The following is an 18,770-nucleotide window of genomic DNA, read 5'->3' on the forward strand; positions in this document are numbered from 1 at the left end:
CAGCGCAAATCCTTGCTCTAAGTTCAGGTAGAGTGGCTGGCAAAGGAGGTACATACACCATATCTTTCATGAAACCCCACAAGAAAAATTCCAGCGGTGTTAGTTAGGGGAACGAGAGGGCCATGCAATTGGCGCATTATGGTCAATCCACTGATTTGGAAAGCGGTCATTAAGAAAATCCCGGACGTCAGTCAGATAGTGTGGTGGTGCGCCATCTTGCATAAGGAAAACATTTCGTTCTCGGTCATCCTCATCGATCTGTGGTATCAAAAATTTTTGCAACATCAAGGTACACTGCCGTTTTTCAAACCAAAACACACAGCTAGCACGCTCGAGTCCAGTGAAGGCAGCCATCTTTGACGTAACTGCCGCTAGCGTTTGTGCGGCGCGACCAGGCACTAGCGGACTACGCGAGTCAAAATTTAGAGTGTTTTCCTTTAAAACAACACCAAAACCAGCTCTGTACCTTAAGACTTATATGAATTTTCAAAGTTGTAAAGTCCTTTTTGAATCACTCGGTATTTTACTTGAGAATCTAATGGAGATCAATATGGTATTTTAAAGCATTAACAGTTTGGAAGATTACCGTGATCGTTGTCAGAAATATTTTCCAATTTATATCCAAATTAAATTTATATCCAATAACATCTACGGTATAGATTACGGATGTATTGCCACAAGTGGGCAAGTAGGTACTGTGTATTACAAAGTGTAGTATGCAGATTGTGAAAGAATATTTAATGACATTTTTCAAAGGGCCGTTCACCCAAGACCAGGCGAACCTACTTATTGTTCAACAGATTCTGAATAGATAATATCAAAGATAAGCAGTTCCTTATATGTCTTGCGCTGCTAAGAAAAACATTGAAACGTATGTTACTTCTAAATAGAGTTGTACCGGAAGTTGTATTCAAAAGTATTGTTTACATAATAGTAAAGAGATTAAACTCTTGAGAGATTAATATGTAATCTCTCAAAAAATATAAAATCTAAAAAACTCTCTCTTGATATATTTATTATTATTATGTAAGAGAGATTAAACAGTCTCTCTTATATGATAGTCAAAAAGATTGTTTTACAGTCCATACTTGGATAAACAACATTTATTTATACAGTGTTATTACAAATGATGGATCCATTTAAATCAAAATTACCAATCCGAAATGAAAAACCTTCATGCCAATGGAAAACGAGAAGGGTTTTTACAATAAATAACTTGTACCTCTATTACAAGGGCCTGGGCACACCGAGTACGATATTCTACGGTCAGAGCGGTCTCTAGACAAACGGAACTTGACAAACACATATGCTCATCATGTGTATGATAAGTTATGTTCAATCTAATAGAAGCTATTAGGATTAAGTTATTAAAATTGTGTTAATAATTTAGGTGTAAACGCGGCTCTAGTTATCTATATCTATACTGTATCCTCCTAAGAACGCTTTGATCGCAGTTCGCTCTCTGTTTTTCCAGGCCCTGAGGAATATGATTTATACATTAAAGAATATGAAGAGCATGGGGCTTATTTATGGTATGAGTTTACGAGAGTATGCAAGATGAATGTAACTGCTGTTTAAGTGGGTTCCAAACTTATGACGATCAGTACAAAACAAACCAATTTCAAGACACCGGTTTTATTTCATAACATTCTCCATTTCAAATAATATCTTCTTATCAATTCTTCAATTTTTCCCAAGGTTTTCATTAAAATTTATTCTATTTTAAACAGGTTTTCCATAAAGCTTATATTTAAGTGTTCAAGAGTCATGCCTTAACTGAAAAGAAACCCATCAGATTTCCAGTAAGAGATCATGACGATCAGTATCAAAACAAACCAATTTCAAGACACCAGTTTTATTCCATTACATTACCTATTCCAAATAATATATTCTTATCAATTCTTCAACTTTTCCCAAGGTTTTCATTAAAATTTATTCTGTTTCCAACAGGTTTTCCAAAAAGCTTATTTTTAAATAATATTGCTCTAGAGTTATGCCGTAACTGAGAGGAAACCCTTCAGATTTTCAGAAATCTCAAAATGAAACAAAAAGCTTACTCCGACACAAAGAGAATGTTGAGTGTTTCAAACCTAAGAACAACCGACCAAACTGTCAGTTGCATAATCTATTCAAATTGAATAATTCATATTGATCCTGTCTGTGACAGCCTGACAACTAGCCGCTATATTGAGAAGCCTACAGCGCAGATACATTTTCAGCTTCATTTCTCCACATTCATTCAAACGAGCTGGCTGCTTCTCAACAAATAAAGCTTTCCTTCAAAGTACTAACAACAATACAGATAACTGAAGGGTACCCGATTTTTCAAACGTTGAAGTTATTTTGTCAAGTAGGTAAGTTAATTTTGAATTTCAAATTTTCTTCTCAATACGGTGAGCAGTCTAATATCTTTCAAAACTAAATAATAATGAAAGTTTTTATTGAATGAATCGACAGTCTAGTAAGTTTGAAGAAAACCTTGACAATGAATAATATTGTTTTGGTTCTCTAATAAAAACCGTACGTTAATTGCTGTGATGTAATACGTACCGTACCTAATTAAACTCAGCAGTGAGGTCCACGTTATAATGGCAGTGTACGATTGACAACAGTGTTGCTGTCCTTGTCTATCGTTCATCAAAGCAATTAGCGCTATCTCTCTCTAGCTTTGCATTGTTGTCAGTTTGCTAGAAATATTATTCATTTTTACTTTTGACATTGACTGTACAGATGTAAACAAACAATACTCAGCCGCCAACAATACTTTATATAACCAAAATACTTTAGTACACAAGTCAAATAATAATTTATTTAAAATGTATTTTTGAATAAATGAAATACATTTTATTTCTGTTGCTTTGAAGTTCAGATTGGTGTATCATAGCTCTTTACATTAGTCGCCATTTCAGGTTTGTATGAAAATAAAATTCTGATCTCAAAGCAAAGTTTCGAATCAATTCATGAAAAATTATATTCTATTGATGAATAATTATTGATTTGACATGAAATTTATTATTTTATCAAGGAAATGGAAACTAATATTAGATCAAATTTAATTGATTTGACATGAAATTGATTATTTTATCAAGGAAATGGAAACTAAATAATAATATTAGATCAAATGATCAAATTCAATGGGATGAATTGAGTAAAAAAGCTGTAGTACACTCAGTGGCAGAATGGAGTCAACTCGGCAACGTTGCTCTCTTATCTTTCTTCACTGCCATTATAAAGTGGACCTCACTCACGTGTTTTCTGCACGTGACTATTTTTGAGTCTTGCACCGTGCTTGCACTACCGGTATTGATTGTGTCGACTTGTTTCGGAAACCGACTGCTTTACATTTAAAATTCGGATAGTGACAGTCAAAATACTGGTTTGAAGATAATTTTTAAAGGATTTGAAGAGTTTTCTATCGTGCATTGAAACAAATTCAAGACTTGAAACTTGAAGATACATTTGAAATATTGATAAGAGCTATAGAACAGCTAACGCCTTCTGGCCTTCATTCAATAAACCAGTTTTGTTTGTTGCAACTGAGATAATTTCAAGCAACATGAGATACAGAATCAGATTTACTGAACTTGAAATAATGTACGGTAGTTGGATGATTTTTCATTCTGAAGTAATGAGGATCGACTGTACGCGGTACGCAGTTACGGTATGAATTATAATTTACTGATTGTACCCAGAATAATCTGTGTCAAGTTGTTTCCAGTGCGTTAACTGCTAGAAAGATTTATTAATTCAGGTAAGGATGATCATATTTTATCATTTTCACCTTGTACGGGAGTTTGAATTTACTTATAACTAACTTGCTATTTCCATTGCAGCTTCAAAAGCGTCTAAAATTTATAGTATCAAGATTTATTAAATCAAAATAATTGTCTAAAATGAAATGATCTAAAACATTTTAATATCATAGGCTAATGCATGGAATTCATCTCCGATTAAGTTTTTCTATTCTACAAAGGTAGATACTGCTCCTATACCTTACTTCAAACAAGAGGTAGTAGTTATTATATGATATGTATTTTTTCTGTTAAATTGATTATTTTTGTTCTTTTGATCTTACTATTTATTCATTTCTCATACAAAAAATATAGGCTTTGTCTATGGTACTAATAATACCTGTGTGTATTATTTTAGTAGGCTACTACTAAAATTTTTAGTACGGTATTTAAAGTACCTAGATTTATTAAATCAAAATAATTTTCTGAAATGAAAAGATTTAAAACATTTTAATATTATAATTCATGGAATTTATCTCTGATTGAGTTTTTCTATTCTACTGACGTAGATACTGCTCCTTTACCTTACTTCAAACATTTGAAATGATTTATAATCTAAAAATTTGAAGCACAAGAGGTAGTAGCCTACAGTACATAATACGTTTTTACTCAGTTGAATTAATTATTTTTGTACTTTTGATCTTACTATTTATTCATTTCTCATACAAAATAATATAGTCTACAGATGGAAATGGAAATAAATTGGAAGTTGCACTTGTTCAAATGCTAATTAATGATTAATTATTATTAAAATAAAATCTCAATTAAATGCTGTAAATCATCCCGAAGACTTCTGCTACTGCAAATATTGACAACAGGGTAAACTCATGGAAATTAAATGCAATATTTGCACTAACAGAAGTCTTCGGGGTGATTTACAGTGTTTAATTGGGATTTTCGTTTAATAATAATTAATATCGTCTACTAATAATACCTGTGTGTAGGATTGTTTATGTCTCACAATAAATAATTACAAATTATAAAGATTCAGAAATAAATATAAATAATATAATATTAATTCTAGTCAAAGGGATATCAATATTTTGTTTCAAATATAAAAATTAATACCATATTTGCCATTTGCAATCTAAAGTACTACACAAATAATAATTGTTTACTTTACACAAAAGTAATTCTTAAATTTCAGCAAAACTAAATTAACTTGTTTGTTTGTGATGAAGCTCCTCCTCAACAAGTTTGTGAAATGCATTCCTCAACACTCCAAGAAAAGAAAGTGTTTTTTTTTAATATTTACTAGTAACAAAGTGTCTGAACTACAACAAAGTTATTATATAGTGTTTCGTCATGGAAAGCAACATCAATTTCAAAAAGTAAATTGTTATCTGTTTGTAGGCAAAATGTCGGATGAGATTAGAGGCTCTTCAGTACTGTGGTTCAGACATGGACTTCGATTTCATGACAACCCAGCACTGCATGCAGCCATCCAGGCCAATTACAACTTCTATCCAATCTTCATATTTGACGGAGAGAGTGCTGGTAGGTGTTGTTTATTGACCGAGCGAAGTGAGGTCTAAGATTCAAGTCGACGGTTTGGCATTTCTCTTAATGTTTAAATTTTTAAATGTTGCGCATTTACGGCGAAACGCGGTAATAGATTTCCATGAAATTTGACAGGTATGTTCCTTTTTTAATTGCGCGTCAACGTATATACAAGGTTTTTGGAAATTTTGCATTTAAGGATAATATAAAAGGAAAAAGGAGCCTCCTTCATACGCCAATATTAGAGTAAAAATCAGACTATAGAATTATTCATCATAAATCAGCTGACAAGTGATTACACAGATGTGTGGAGAAGCCAGTTTATTGCTGTATTTCCATAAGGTCTATAGTTTCAATCAGGTACTTGTGGATGAGAATACTGCGTGAGGTCTACTGCCATATAAACTAGTAGTTCTGTGAACAGTAGACCTCGCGCAGTTATAAACCCCAGCATCCTTTAATACTGTCCATCAGAGTAAATAATTATGTCCTGTCCTATCGTGTCGGCGAGATATTGGAGAGTTCAACTAATGGCAGTTTGGCTTGTGGTATCGATAATGCTAATAATTTGTTGTAAACAACTATGCTACTAAAGTAACTATGCATCAAAGCTTACCAAGTTGAAAGCAGAGAAAAGTCGGGAGAAAATACTATGCTCTACTTCGAGAGCATATCAATATTGCATGCCTCATATGCATGCAATTAATAGTCCACAAGACAGCTGATTTTTTACCAAGTTACATTGAGATATTAATATTGCATGCCATGCAATCCACTCGACAGCTGATTTATGATGAATGATTTTCTACACCTTTTCCAACTGTATTTGAGAAAGTATCAATTGTAATTGAGAATAGTCATTTGTATTTGAGAAAACGTCAGATGTAGATGAGAATAATTAGTTGTATTTGAGAAGTCATCACTTGTAGTTGAGAATAGTGAATTTTATTTGAGAAACTATCATTTTCATTTGAGAACATACGATTTCATAACGAGAAGTTGTCAATTGTAATTGGGAAATGATTTTAAAAAACCAGTGCTTCCAGTACTACTTATATTTTTCATAATTCTACTCATAAAAAATATTATGATAATATATTTAATATTCCAATAAAACGTTAATTTTTAAATAAAAAACTATTTTCGAGTCACAAAATCCATCGAAGAATTGCTTGATCAAGAGATCAATTGATTAATGATAAAGTTCAATTGCGCATGAAGAATTTGTCTTCATCAAGTGCAATATTTCACAAAATGTTTGGAGACAAAATTCGTGTTGCCAATACATACTTAGAAATGATACTCATTTATCATTCATAAACAGTACAGGGGAAATAATTTCACCATTGAAAATATTAATTTTCCCCCCATGCAAAGCCTATGATAGTAATTATTGGAATACTGTGTACGTAGTACAGTATCCTTTCCTGCTCAAATCAAACCTGTACTGTAGGCTACAGAAGAGCCACGACATGTCGATTGGAAAATTTTCTCATTTTCAATTGATATCTTCTCATTTACATTCGACGATTCCTCAAATACAATTCACTATATATTCTCAATTACATGTGATGACTTCCCAAATACAATTGACTATTCTCATTTACATCTGACATTCTCTCAATTACAAGTGACTATTCTCAAATACAATTGATAATTTCTCAAATTAACTTGATACTTTCTCGAATAAATTTGAAAAAGGTGTAGTCTGATTTTACGGCAAAATTGGCGTTCGAAGGAGACTCCTTTTCCTTTTGTATTATCTTTAAAATGCAAAATTTCAAAAAAACCGTATATATACGTCGACGCGAAATTAAAAAAGGAACATGCCTGTCAAATTTCATAAAAATCTATTGTTGCGTTTCGCCGTAAATGCGGAACATAAATATAAACATATAAACATAAAGATAAATGCGAAACCGTGGACTTGAATCTTAGACCTCACTTTGATCGGTCAATTAGAATTGGAACCGTTTTGGGCTTAAGCCTGTGATACATTTCTGGAAGATGTGTTATGTCAAATGATTGTATGTATTGATATTGTCGATTTGGTATTATCAATGACAAATAAAGAATTGAATTGAATCCACAAAATTAAGGGCAATAAGTAACAAGCTACAATAACAGCATTATCAAGTAGCACGGCAGTGCTTGAAAATCGATATAAATTTGCCAAACTATCAAATATACACATAACTAATACCTAATGGTAATCATTCATTTTACAGTGAACAAATCATTTGGCCGTTACTATATCATATTCATAGGCTATATCATAGCCACCTCTAATACAAGGCCGCGTTGCACTGTATACATAACAAATATTGTCCAGAAAACTAAAATTTTTGGACAGTGAGCAGATTATCATGAATTACATGCAGATATCACAAAAACCCAAGTCTTTCATTTATTGAATTTGTAATGATTTCAGGTACAAAAGTTGTAGGTCCAAACCGGATGAGATTTCTCTTGGAATCGCTGAAAGATCTTGACTCACAGCTTCAAATTGTTGGTCAACGTCTCTTCGTTTTCAAAGGTTCTCCAGTGAAAATCTTTGAATGGATGGCCAAAAGTTTGAATATGAAAACACTTTGCTTTGAACAGGTGAGAGTAGTCTATTTTTATAATTATAACTATTGTAGTAATTATAACGACGAAATAATTCAAAAAGGGTACTCAGATTTATATTCAAAAGTATCCCTAAAAAAAAAAGATTTAGTCTAGTTTGTCATTTTCTATAATTTCGATTTTTGTCTTATATGCATCTTCTATGCCAGATAATCATGAATCCAATTTGCTTATTCAAAATTTTATCTGTTCTTAAAATGTTTACGGTCTTGTTAGCTTTGGTTTGGTGAGTTTTCATGTAAATAATCTTTTTCTTATACACAGTAGCTTTGGATGGGTGAATTTTCATGTAAATATTTTTTTTCTTATACACGGTACTGGTACGTAAATGGTACCATATTCTCTCTCATCAATATTTACAAGCCTAAAAACACTTCACTTATATGGGCTACTTTTGTAAAAATTAATAAAAACAATATAAAAATCTTGTAGTACCCGTTATTATTAAAAACTTTAAAATATTTTTAAGTTTTTAATAATAAAGGGTATTACAAGTTTTTATATTGTTTTTATTAATTTTAGAAATCTAACTATAACTCCTCCTTACTAGTTTAATTAGTATTCAAAACGTTGAATTCATTTTCAATTTTGCAGGACTGTGAACCGATCTGGGCAGAAAGGGACAATGCAGTGAAGAGTTTTTGCGATGGCGCAGGCGTGAAATGGATTGAGAAAGTGTCTCACACACTGTGGAATCCGAAGGAAGTGATTGAAGCTAACGGTGGGGTTCCACCGCTCACTTACCAAATGTTCCTGGTGAATCTCCACATTCATAATTCTAGAAATATAGTTTCTGATTTGAAATTTACAAAAATATATTTAGAGATAAATTATTTGTTTATTTAAAATATTTTTATGTGGAGAGTTGGCATGTTAATGATCACTCCTCAGCATCCAGCACTATCATAATTCTGAAGATCATGTCAAATTTTCACATTCATAGATCTAGAAATATAGTGCCTGATGGAATTTACTAAAATATATTTAGGGCCGGTTCCCGAGCTCGGGATTTAGCTAAGTTCTAGACTTTAAACAGCTGGAGTCAGAAAATTGGCTTTCCGGAACGGGGCGTAGTCGCAGTTTTTATGATATTCTTCATTTTCTTATTTCTGTAATTGGAAACGTTTTTCCTTGACGAATTGAAAAATTCCTAAATAATATTAAATAGCTGAAACTTTACACTATTTTCTCATTATTTTATTTTGTGTTCAATTTTATAGTTTTTCGAAATTCAATTCAAACGTGGACTGCGACAACGTCCCGTTTCGGAAAGCCAATTTTCTGACTCCAGCTGTTTAAAGTCTAGAACTTGGCTAAATCCCGAGCTCGGAAACCGGCCCTTAGAGCTGAATAATTATTTATTTATTTAAAATATTTTCATGTGGAGAATTGGTATGTTAATGATCACTCCTCAGCATCCAGCACTATCATAATTCTGAAGTTCATTTCAAATCTTCACATTCACAATCTAGAAATATAGTTCCTGATGAAATTCACTAAAATATATTATTAGAGATAAATTATTTGTTTATTTAGAATATTTTTATGTATAGAAGTAGCATGTTAATGATCACTCCTCAGTATCCAGCACTGTCAAAATTCTGAAGTTCAGTTTAAATTTTCACATTCATAAATCTAGGAATATAGTTCCTGATAAAATTTACTAAAATATATTTACAGATAAATTATTCATTTGAAATATTTTTATATGGAGAGTTAGCGTGTTAATGATCACTCCTCAGCATCTAGCACTATCATAATTCCGAAGTTCATTTCATACCTTCACATTTATAAATCTAGAAATATAGTTCCTGATAAAATTTACTAAAATATATTTATAAGTTATTAGTTTATTTAAAATATTTTGAGATGGAAAGTTGGCATGTAAATGATCACTCCTCAGCATCCAGCACTATCATAATTCTGAAGTTCACATTCATAAATCCAGAAATATATTTCCTGATTAAATTTACTAAAATATAATTAGAGATGAATTATTTATTAATTTTATGTGTAGAGTTGGCATGTTAATGATCACTCCTCAGCATCCAACACAGTCATTATTCTGAAGTTCATTTCAAATGTCCTCATTCATAAATCTAGAAATATAGTTCCTGATGAAATTTACTAAAATATATTTAGAGATTAATTATTTATTTATTTAACATATTTTTAGGTGGAGAGTTGGAATGTTAATGATCCAGCAACACTATCATAATTCAGGAGTTCAATTCAATATTACAACAAAATAAAAATATTTCAATTAATTAGATTTCCATTTTTAAACCATTAAATTTAATTCAAACGACCCTTGCACATTTTTTTCAGTATACAGTAAGCACCATTGGAAATCCACCCCGTCCAGAAACCGACGTCGACTGGAGTAAGGTGAAATTTGGAAAACTTCCAGAAGATATTCCCGATGACATATTAGTGAGTATATAGAACTATAACAGTACCGTACGTATTTTAATAATTCAACCTCATACATGAGACAAAAATTCAAAATCAGAATCATATTAATTTATAATGTGAACAAAACGACTGTAGTATTCACCATATTACAGTGATATTGTGTAAATTGATAAAACGATCTTTAATCTTTATAATATTATATTTTATAAGACTAAGGATGAATCAAGTTTTTCTATATAAATAGCATCCATCTGAATCATTTCATGTGTAGCCGACTCTTGTTTATTTTTTGGACTCTTGTTTATCATCAATTATTTAGAAAATATTGATTAGATCAATTCAACTTCATACCGTACCTGTACTTGTTCTATATATTATATATGTTAATTTATTAATGCACGGTACCGGCATAATATATGTAGACATACCATTATTTATAATATTGATCAGTTTGTTTTGTAATATTTACATGCTGGTTATACCAAGGAAAAATATACCTTTGATATTTTATACGCGATATTTGAGAATATACATTTAAGTTTGGCCAAACATTGAAGAAATCGAATTATTGATGATGATGTTCAGTCAGTTCTACACGTTATACAGTGATGCATTTGCAGCTGAAAAATAAGTCTTGCTATAAGGGTGAGACCACATTAGGCGTTTTTAGACGAGTCGGCAGGGCGGGAAGCTCTCTGATTGACTGATTAAGTTCAAAACTAGTTTGGTTAAAATATATTACATGTGGAACTGACGGAATCTTATCAATTTTCCCTAATATGGAGAAATATCATAATATATTATCTGTGTTTAGTGTGAATATACATATTTTTCCAGCTGTACCCAGGAGTACCAACCTTGGAGGATTTCAATATGCGTGCCTACGAGGGAGGGGAGAGGATGGTGCGCTGGGTGGGGGGAGAGACGACTGCCATTGCCAACCTGAGAAGTCGAATTCTGGTGGAAGAAGAGGCTTTCCGCTGCGGCTTCTACCTGCCCAATCAGGCCAACCCTGACCTGGTTGCCCCGCCCACCAGCCAATCAGCGGCGTTGAGATTTGGATGTCTGTCTGTGCGCAGGTCAGTCAAATATATATACTTTTTTATTAATCAATTTTTTTAATTGAAATAAAAACACACATATGTTGTCAAATTCTACAGTTTTAATTGGTACAGGACCATGGTTTCGTGACCACACACGTCACATTTTGACTATAAATAACACAATGACTATAAGCCTAGAGGTCCCGGGTTTGAACCCAGTTATGGCCTTTTCATTATTTTTTCTCTCTGAATCAACGAAATTACTAAAAGCCTGAAGGTCCCGGGTTCTAACCCAGATATGAAAATCGTTACATACAGGTCATTGTCACACCCATGTATTATTGGATGGGAACGTTAATAGTCGGTCCCGGCTAAAGTACAACAGTCCAAAGGCCCATTGACTTGGGCTTATATATTCAGGCTAGATGAGACCATCCTATAAGACACTCCCCATCAACAAAAAGCCTTTCGAATTTATTTTTTACAAAGCAAACAAGAGACAGACAAAAAATTGATCATTTTCTTCCTGATTTTTATATGGGTTGTATGGGTTATATGGGATTCACATAAAATGTGAATATGAGTTCTTCTGGGATCATTGTAGATTTTTTGTGCTGTACTTTATTTCAACCTCGAGTTTTTTGCTGAAGATACAGTATTAATCGAGGCTCTCAATAATGAGTGAATTATTATAATTACGGTATTTCAAATACCATAATCCTATTTCGACCTCATTATAAATGAAGCAGATTCATCACCTTCATTGAAATTTCCATGGAATGAACACGTTACTCCTGAGACTTTCATCAATCTAATAAAACTAGTTTAGGGAGTGCCATAGTGGCATTTCACAAAACTTCGAAGCTTCATCATGCTAATGAAGTTTATTTTCAGGTGTAGAGCAAATTCCCAGAAACCTCCAGAACCTGATGTTCTCTATGTTCTATATCAGAAAACTCATCAATATTTCAACAATCATGAAATTTTAATTTTCATCACTCATACGATTTTTATAATTGAATATTTTACAAAATAATTAAAATATCACAAATTCATTCCTGTTGTTCTATCATGTGGTATTTTCTTATCCATGAATTTTATAAAATTGTACCTACTCCTTTTTGAATATTTTGTGTTTATATGACACTTTGAAAGTTCTTTTATGTCAAATCAAATAAAATTTATTGCCAGATTCAGATAAATAATTCACAAATATATGAAAAATAAAATTCAGTTTCATACATTACAAATTTACTAACAAAACTACAAAAGCTATCATTGAAACTAAATAATAATCTAATATATAATATTGGCGTTTCCAGCAAAACTAGAATTCAGTATGAACTCCAATTTGCGAAAAATAGAAAAAAGTAACTGTGTGAAACAAAAACCTCAGCAAACACTTCAACAAAAAATTAGCATACACTTTCAAAAAAGAAAAATAAAAACATGATGGTGGAGTAGTTCATAGCATAAACATAAACGTAAACAAAATATAATTCGTTGTTGTTGGTTATCCATCTTGTTTTCACTATTATTAATACTATCGTATTTTATAAAACTTTAAAGTGAAAAAACTCTCACATTCTTTGATGTGGCGACATCCGTTTCGTGGTGGTATTGCATATTTTCAAGCCAAAAATATAATTCGTTATAATTAAATATAGTGATTTATTTGTGACATTAAACTGACATAAATTCACAAATAATACAATATATTAATTAAAATATTCAGCTTTGTAAATCTGATTTGATTGATTGTATGAAAGATTCATTCATTTTATCATTCAGTATAGAGTATACTGAAACTTAGAAATAAGTATACTAAAGTCATAATTATATATTTAGTATACTTAAGTATACTAAAGTATACTTATATACTTAGTATACTAAAAGCAACAATAGACAAGTTGCAATAAAAATGAATCAACGTCATCTTGCAGATTCTACTGGACACTGCACGACCTGTTCAACGAGATACACATGGGCAAGCTGCCGTCGAACCAGAACATCACCGGACAGCTGATTTGGCGCGAGTACTTCTACACGATGTCGGTGGACAACGCGCATTACGGCGAGATGGCTCGCAACCCCATCTGCCTCGACATTCCCTGGATGCCAGCCTCCAACGCAAACCACAGCCACTTTCTCCTGCGCTGGAAGCAGGGCATGACCGGATATCCGTTCATTGATGCTGCCATGCGGCAACTGTTGCAGGTCAGTTCATTCAACTATTTATTCAATATCGTATGGTTTTGATGCCTAACATTTTCTTTAGAAAATAAAAATCAGGACTTAGACCCTCGTCGTCAAAACATAAAATATCTGGTTCTGGCCAAGCCAAAAATAAAAATATTCAGTTCCTCTTCTAGAGTCCACATCCACTCGCAATTTATTTATTATTTTTATTTATTTATTTACAATGCAAATGACACTAATGTAATAACATTGGTAGATAAAATAATAAGGTAGTCCTTGTGCTATTTTTCTTCCAAATTTATAGGTGACAAAGTCCAAGATAAGGTTAGAATTTCACGTGTACAATTTTTATAAAATTTTAGTCCAAAATAAACATGAAAACTATAAATTTTGAATTTAGATGGCTTGAATTAAGAAATTGATTAGAAATATCCCACTCAATTACCACTTGTAACGAATAATATTTAGTTATTTGAGAAAATTTGAAACCATTGGAGAAAAACAAACTTGTAAACACTCTATTCTTAGCTGATTTAACCAGTTTACAGCTATGTTTGCGTGACTTCATATTCTAGCTCTCTGAGATCTCCTTCAAAATAATGGATTGGGTATTCAGCAGTGATGTGGCTCGTAGTATGTGTTTGGCAACACTCACACAAATCTGACCGCAGTAGGCCCCATCTCTTTGCATATCAGGGTATGATCACCCTTACACATTGGATGCGTAAATGTGCAAGGCTCAACTCACACTTACGCGACTCAGGTCGAGAAGAGACTTGACTCTAGTCGAGAGCATGTGTTTTCAAACGGTGACAAATCGACTAGTCTGAGTGCCACACATACTCTCGACTAGAGTCGAGTCTCTTCTCGACCTGAGTCGCGTAAGTGTGAGTTGAGCCTAAACGTCAGATAATGCATGAGCCGAAAAAAATCTGGTAAGAGCCATTGAAACATAGCAGCCATTCCTGGCGTCTCACTGGTGTCCCAGCGTGCTTGAAGGTTCACATTGATCACACATTGGATACATGAATTTGCAAATGCACGTGAAACCATGCATTAAAAAGCGTGCAGATGATAAACTAAGTATGGAAAGAGCCATAATTATTGAAACACGCTGTGGCTTGTCTAGCTACTCACACTGAACGCAACCAACAAGTGCAAGCTTTCAGAGTGAGTGTTTCTATTGCTCTTTCCACATTTTGTTTCTCATCTGCGCGTTTGATCATTAACCACGCGTGCACTTACAAATATACGCATTCAATGTGATCATACCCTTAGGCTAGGCGCACACCAGTTAGTCAAGACAAGATAAGACATGATCAGTCACAATACTTCTCATAGTTGCTTATGAAGACATGTCTAATTGCAATGACTAATCAGTGTGAGTTACGTCATAAGCAACAATGTGAAGTATTGTGACTAAACGTGTCTTGTCTTGTCTTGATTAAGGCTAGGCGCAAACCAGTTAGTCAAGAGAAGACAAGACATGATCAGACACGTTTAGTCACAATACTTCACATTGTTGCTTATGACGCAACTCACTCTGATTAGTCATTGCAATTAGACATGTGTTCATAAGCAACTATGTAAAGTATTGTGACTGAACGTGTCTGATCATGTCTTGTCTTGACTGGTTTGCGCCTAGCCTTAATATATGTGACAACTGATTATGACTATTATTATGATTATCACTGCTACACTCTCTCAAGCTTGAAGCTAGAATAGACAATAGCTTTATTGTTTTAAACAATACATTAGGTATAGCACAATTTCTAGAACATATTACACATGAAAAACATATCATAGCCTAGTTACGGATATATTGGATAATTGCTTCCATTGGATATATTCAAAGTTCTTTTCTGTCCATGTGTCCATTCATTCAATCAAAAAGAGTGGATATTTTCACCAAGTTTTCACCCATAAGCATTTTTCTTGTGATTTTTTTTATTTAATATTATTGTGATTATTAAGCTATCAAGTGTTTTTCAGATTTCTAACAAAATTTCAAAATTAAAAATTATTATTACTTGTCAATTATTCTCAAGGAGTATTCTCGGACAAAAAATGTGAAGTGCGTGACATACGGTACACATATAACCATTAGAATTTGAAAGAGGAATAATACAAGTAAATCTTAGTTTTCATCTTTCAGATTGTGGTATCTATTATTGTATAGATCATTTGTAGTAATTGTGTTGATATTGATTTGGCTTGCTTGAACAAATGAAATGGAATTCTAGGAAGGCTAGATCCACTACGTGGCCCATAAGGCTGGCCACTAACGGTTGGACATGTATGTACATAATAGAATATAATAGTTTTTATTGATAAACAAATATATAAATATACATGGATCTCGTCAAGTAAATAGTAAATATAAGATAAAATTTAACAAACATCAGATAACATGAAACAGCATGAGATAACATAAAAGAACATTTGGCATATCAAGACTAGATTACAATGTATGTTTATCATGTGTGCAAACACACATGTTCATACAAACACACAACAGCAAGAGGCACAGAGGCCTCTAACACAAAATAAACAACCAATAACAATAAATAAACTACTGGAAAATTGCAAATTATTATATTAGAAAATAGCTATAAACTCCAAATAGTGCGGCATAGAAAAAATTAAAAACAAAAATCGGAGTTACAAATTCCAATTAAAAAAATTTTAATTGAAGCCTTTTGCTGTGATCACCGGACAATGTATGATGACATGTGTATCATGCATGTCCTACCGTTTGTAGCCAGCCCAAGCATTCGTCTTTTGATATTGATTTGATTAGTTTTAATAAATGCTGATTGAATATTAGGAAGGATGGATACACCACGTGGCCCGCAACGCAGTGGCCAGCTTCCTGACACGTGGCGACCTGTGGCTGTCCTGGGAGGAAGGCCTGCGTCACTTCCTGGAGCACCTGCTCGACGCTGATTGGTCGGTTTGCGCGGGAAACTGGATGTGGGTGTCCAGCTCGGCCTTCGAACAGCTGTTGGACTGTTCGCACTGTGTGTGCCCTGTCAACTACGGCCGCCGGCTCGACCCCTGGGGTGTCTATGTCAAGTTAGTCTCATTCGTTACAGTTTGTTCTACTGTATCAATGTCAATGACTGTATCAATGGCCCTGTCATTGATCAGTTGCGACCTGAAAGCTCTGACACCAGACCTGAGCCGGCCAGGTCACTCGATATTATTATTTATATTCGTTGTTACATTTTTTTTATTGCATACATCATTGTATTATCGATTGATTTTATTGTATTTTCTCAAAACAAGGCAAAGAATCAGCAACGCTTTTCTCCTAGCTTTCTCCACTGCAATTATAACGTGGACCTCACTATAGTGCAAATTACTTACAATAGAATTTCTATTGTGAGATACACTTGAAACTGTCAGCATTCTTGATAAATTACTATAATTTAAATTTAATTAATTGAATTGAATTTAATGTACCAAATTTAGGAAAAGAAAATGTTTTTGACTTGTGCCTGTTATTTCTTTCCAATGTTGTGATTTTGACCTAATGAATGATTTCGATTCAACGATTGCTGACTTGTTACAGGCGATACGTGCCAGAACTGAGTCAGTTCCCGGTTCAGTTCATCTATGAACCATGGAAGCTACCCCTGGAGGAGCAGGAGAAGTACAACTGCGTGATCGGCCGTGACTACCCGGAACGTATCGTAGAGCACAAAGTCGCTTCCCAGATCAACAGAAAGGTAACTAGCTAGTAACTACTTTTCATTCTATTCCAATCTATCCAAGGTACCTAGAATAGATTCTAGAATGTATTCCAGGTACATTGAATCTATCTGCTTCTATCGAAGTTCTAGACTTTGAACAGCTGGGAGTCAGAAAATTGGCTTTCCGAAACGGGGCGTTGTCATAACCATAATCATTGTCATAATCACGTTTAAATTAAATTTCGAAAAACTAGAAAATTAAACACAAAATGGAATAAAGAGAAAATAGTGTAAAGTTTCGGCTATTTCGAATTATTTATGAATGTTTGATTCCGTCAAGGAAAAACGTTTCCAATTTTATAGAAATGAGAAAATAAAAACTGCGACTACGTCCCGTTTTGGAAAGCAAAAAAATATTTTTGAAAATTTTCTGACTCCAGCTGTTTAAAGTCTAGATCCCGAGTTCGGAAACCGGCCCTTAATGATTATTTTGGGATCAAAATATGTGTTTAAAAGTGCTGACGAATCATAACCTATTTGGACTAATTTTCAATATAAATTTTGGAAATAAAATAAATAGTAAGGACTATTAGCCTGTTTTCCATTTCCAGTCATTTTATGATTACTTGTTTTTATCATCATTGAATAAATAAATAAACCCAGTCAAAGATCACAGGAACTTCGATTCGATTTTTTTTGCTGAGGGTGATGCCCACATGAGCTCTAGGCTTGTGCGTGGGCAATGAGGAACCGACCAACCACTGAGTCAAAGCGCTTCCTGATTTATTCCAATTATTCCCATCTCCATGTTCTCTTTGTACCGTAACTTGGAAACACAAATCCCTGGGGTTAATTACAGCCATTCATGTTTCGCGCAGATCTGTTGCAAAGAGCACGGGCTAGTACTTGGTCATTTTTCTCTGACAATGTTGAAACATTCTTTCAAATGAAATAAGCTGAAAACTTCCTTCATACACTATCCTACATCTTCGACGTTATGAAAATAGTAGATGAGATGATTTCACAAGTTGAAATCTTCCTTCACACATTATCGTACATCTTGCACGTTATGAAAATAGTAAAAGTGGTTTCTCACGTTTGAAATTTCTCCTGATTTGCAGAAAATGGAGCAAATAAGAGACAGTTTAATGAACGGAGTTCCACACTGCTGTCCTTCAAACACCGAGGAGGTACGCCAATTCATGTGGCTTCCAGACAACTGCAGTGATCACGTATGCGTTCCTACCTAAACTCGCAACCTATGTCTACTGTACCTGGCTTCGGTTGTTACTTGATGTTCTTTAAGAATACATAAATAATGTGCTCTCTATAGCCGTGATTAACCTTATAGAATCTTTATATGTTTATTCAATGTCAACATTATAGTTGTATTGTGAATGATATTGTGGTATTTGTTCATTATGAATTAACACAAAAAAATTGTAGAACACTGTTTATTGGTAAACACATAAATAGTGGTTGACAACATATTTGATTGA

At 33.4% G+C, this 18,770-nt stretch overlaps 1 protein-coding gene across 3 annotated transcripts; it reads left to right on the forward strand.

Annotated features, from left to right (window-relative positions):
* The first annotated feature begins 2,183 nt into the window (after positions 1-2,183).
* LOC111044853 (cryptochrome-1) lies at positions 2,184-18,761 on the forward strand. 3 transcript variants are annotated; one of them, XM_039434732.1, is made up of 10 exons: positions 2,184-2,354; positions 5,145-5,288; positions 7,723-7,895; positions 8,514-8,675; positions 10,248-10,352; positions 11,172-11,413; positions 13,321-13,594; positions 16,404-16,651; positions 17,151-17,307; positions 18,393-18,761. In XM_039434732.1, the coding sequence occupies exons 2-10, from the start codon at positions 5,150-5,152 to the stop codon at positions 18,519-18,521; spliced, it is 1,629 nt and encodes a 542-aa protein (XP_039290666.1). In that variant the 5' UTR covers positions 2,184-2,354; positions 5,145-5,149; the 3' UTR covers positions 18,522-18,761. The 3 variants fall into 3 exon arrangements, with proteins under 3 accessions (XP_039290666.1, XP_039290667.1, XP_039290665.1); XM_039434733.1 differs by having other exon boundaries at positions 2,184-2,350; XM_039434731.1 differs by lacking the exon at positions 2,184-2,354 and adding an exon at positions 3,279-3,751.
* Positions 18,762-18,770: the final 9 nt, after the last annotated feature.

This window comes from Nilaparvata lugens, chromosome 8, assembly GCF_014356525.2.
Source record: "Nilaparvata lugens isolate BPH chromosome 8, ASM1435652v1, whole genome shotgun sequence".
NCBI lineage: Eukaryota > Metazoa > Arthropoda > Insecta > Hemiptera > Delphacidae > Nilaparvata > Nilaparvata lugens.

Bases quoted from the DNA above. Each gene is read 5' to 3' on its own strand.
- LOC111044853 (XM_039434732.1), top strand. From the start codon at position 5,150: ATGTCGGATGAGATTAGAGGCTCTTCAGTACTGTGGTTCAGACATGGA. The intron at 11,414-13,320 runs GTCAGTCAAATA...GTCATCTTGCAG, and splicing joins GGATGTCTGTCTGTGCGCAG to ATTCTACTGGACACTGCACG. The intron at 17,308-18,392 runs GTAACTAGCTAG...CCTGATTTGCAG, and splicing joins CTTCCCAGATCAACAGAAAG to AAAATGGAGCAAATAAGAGA.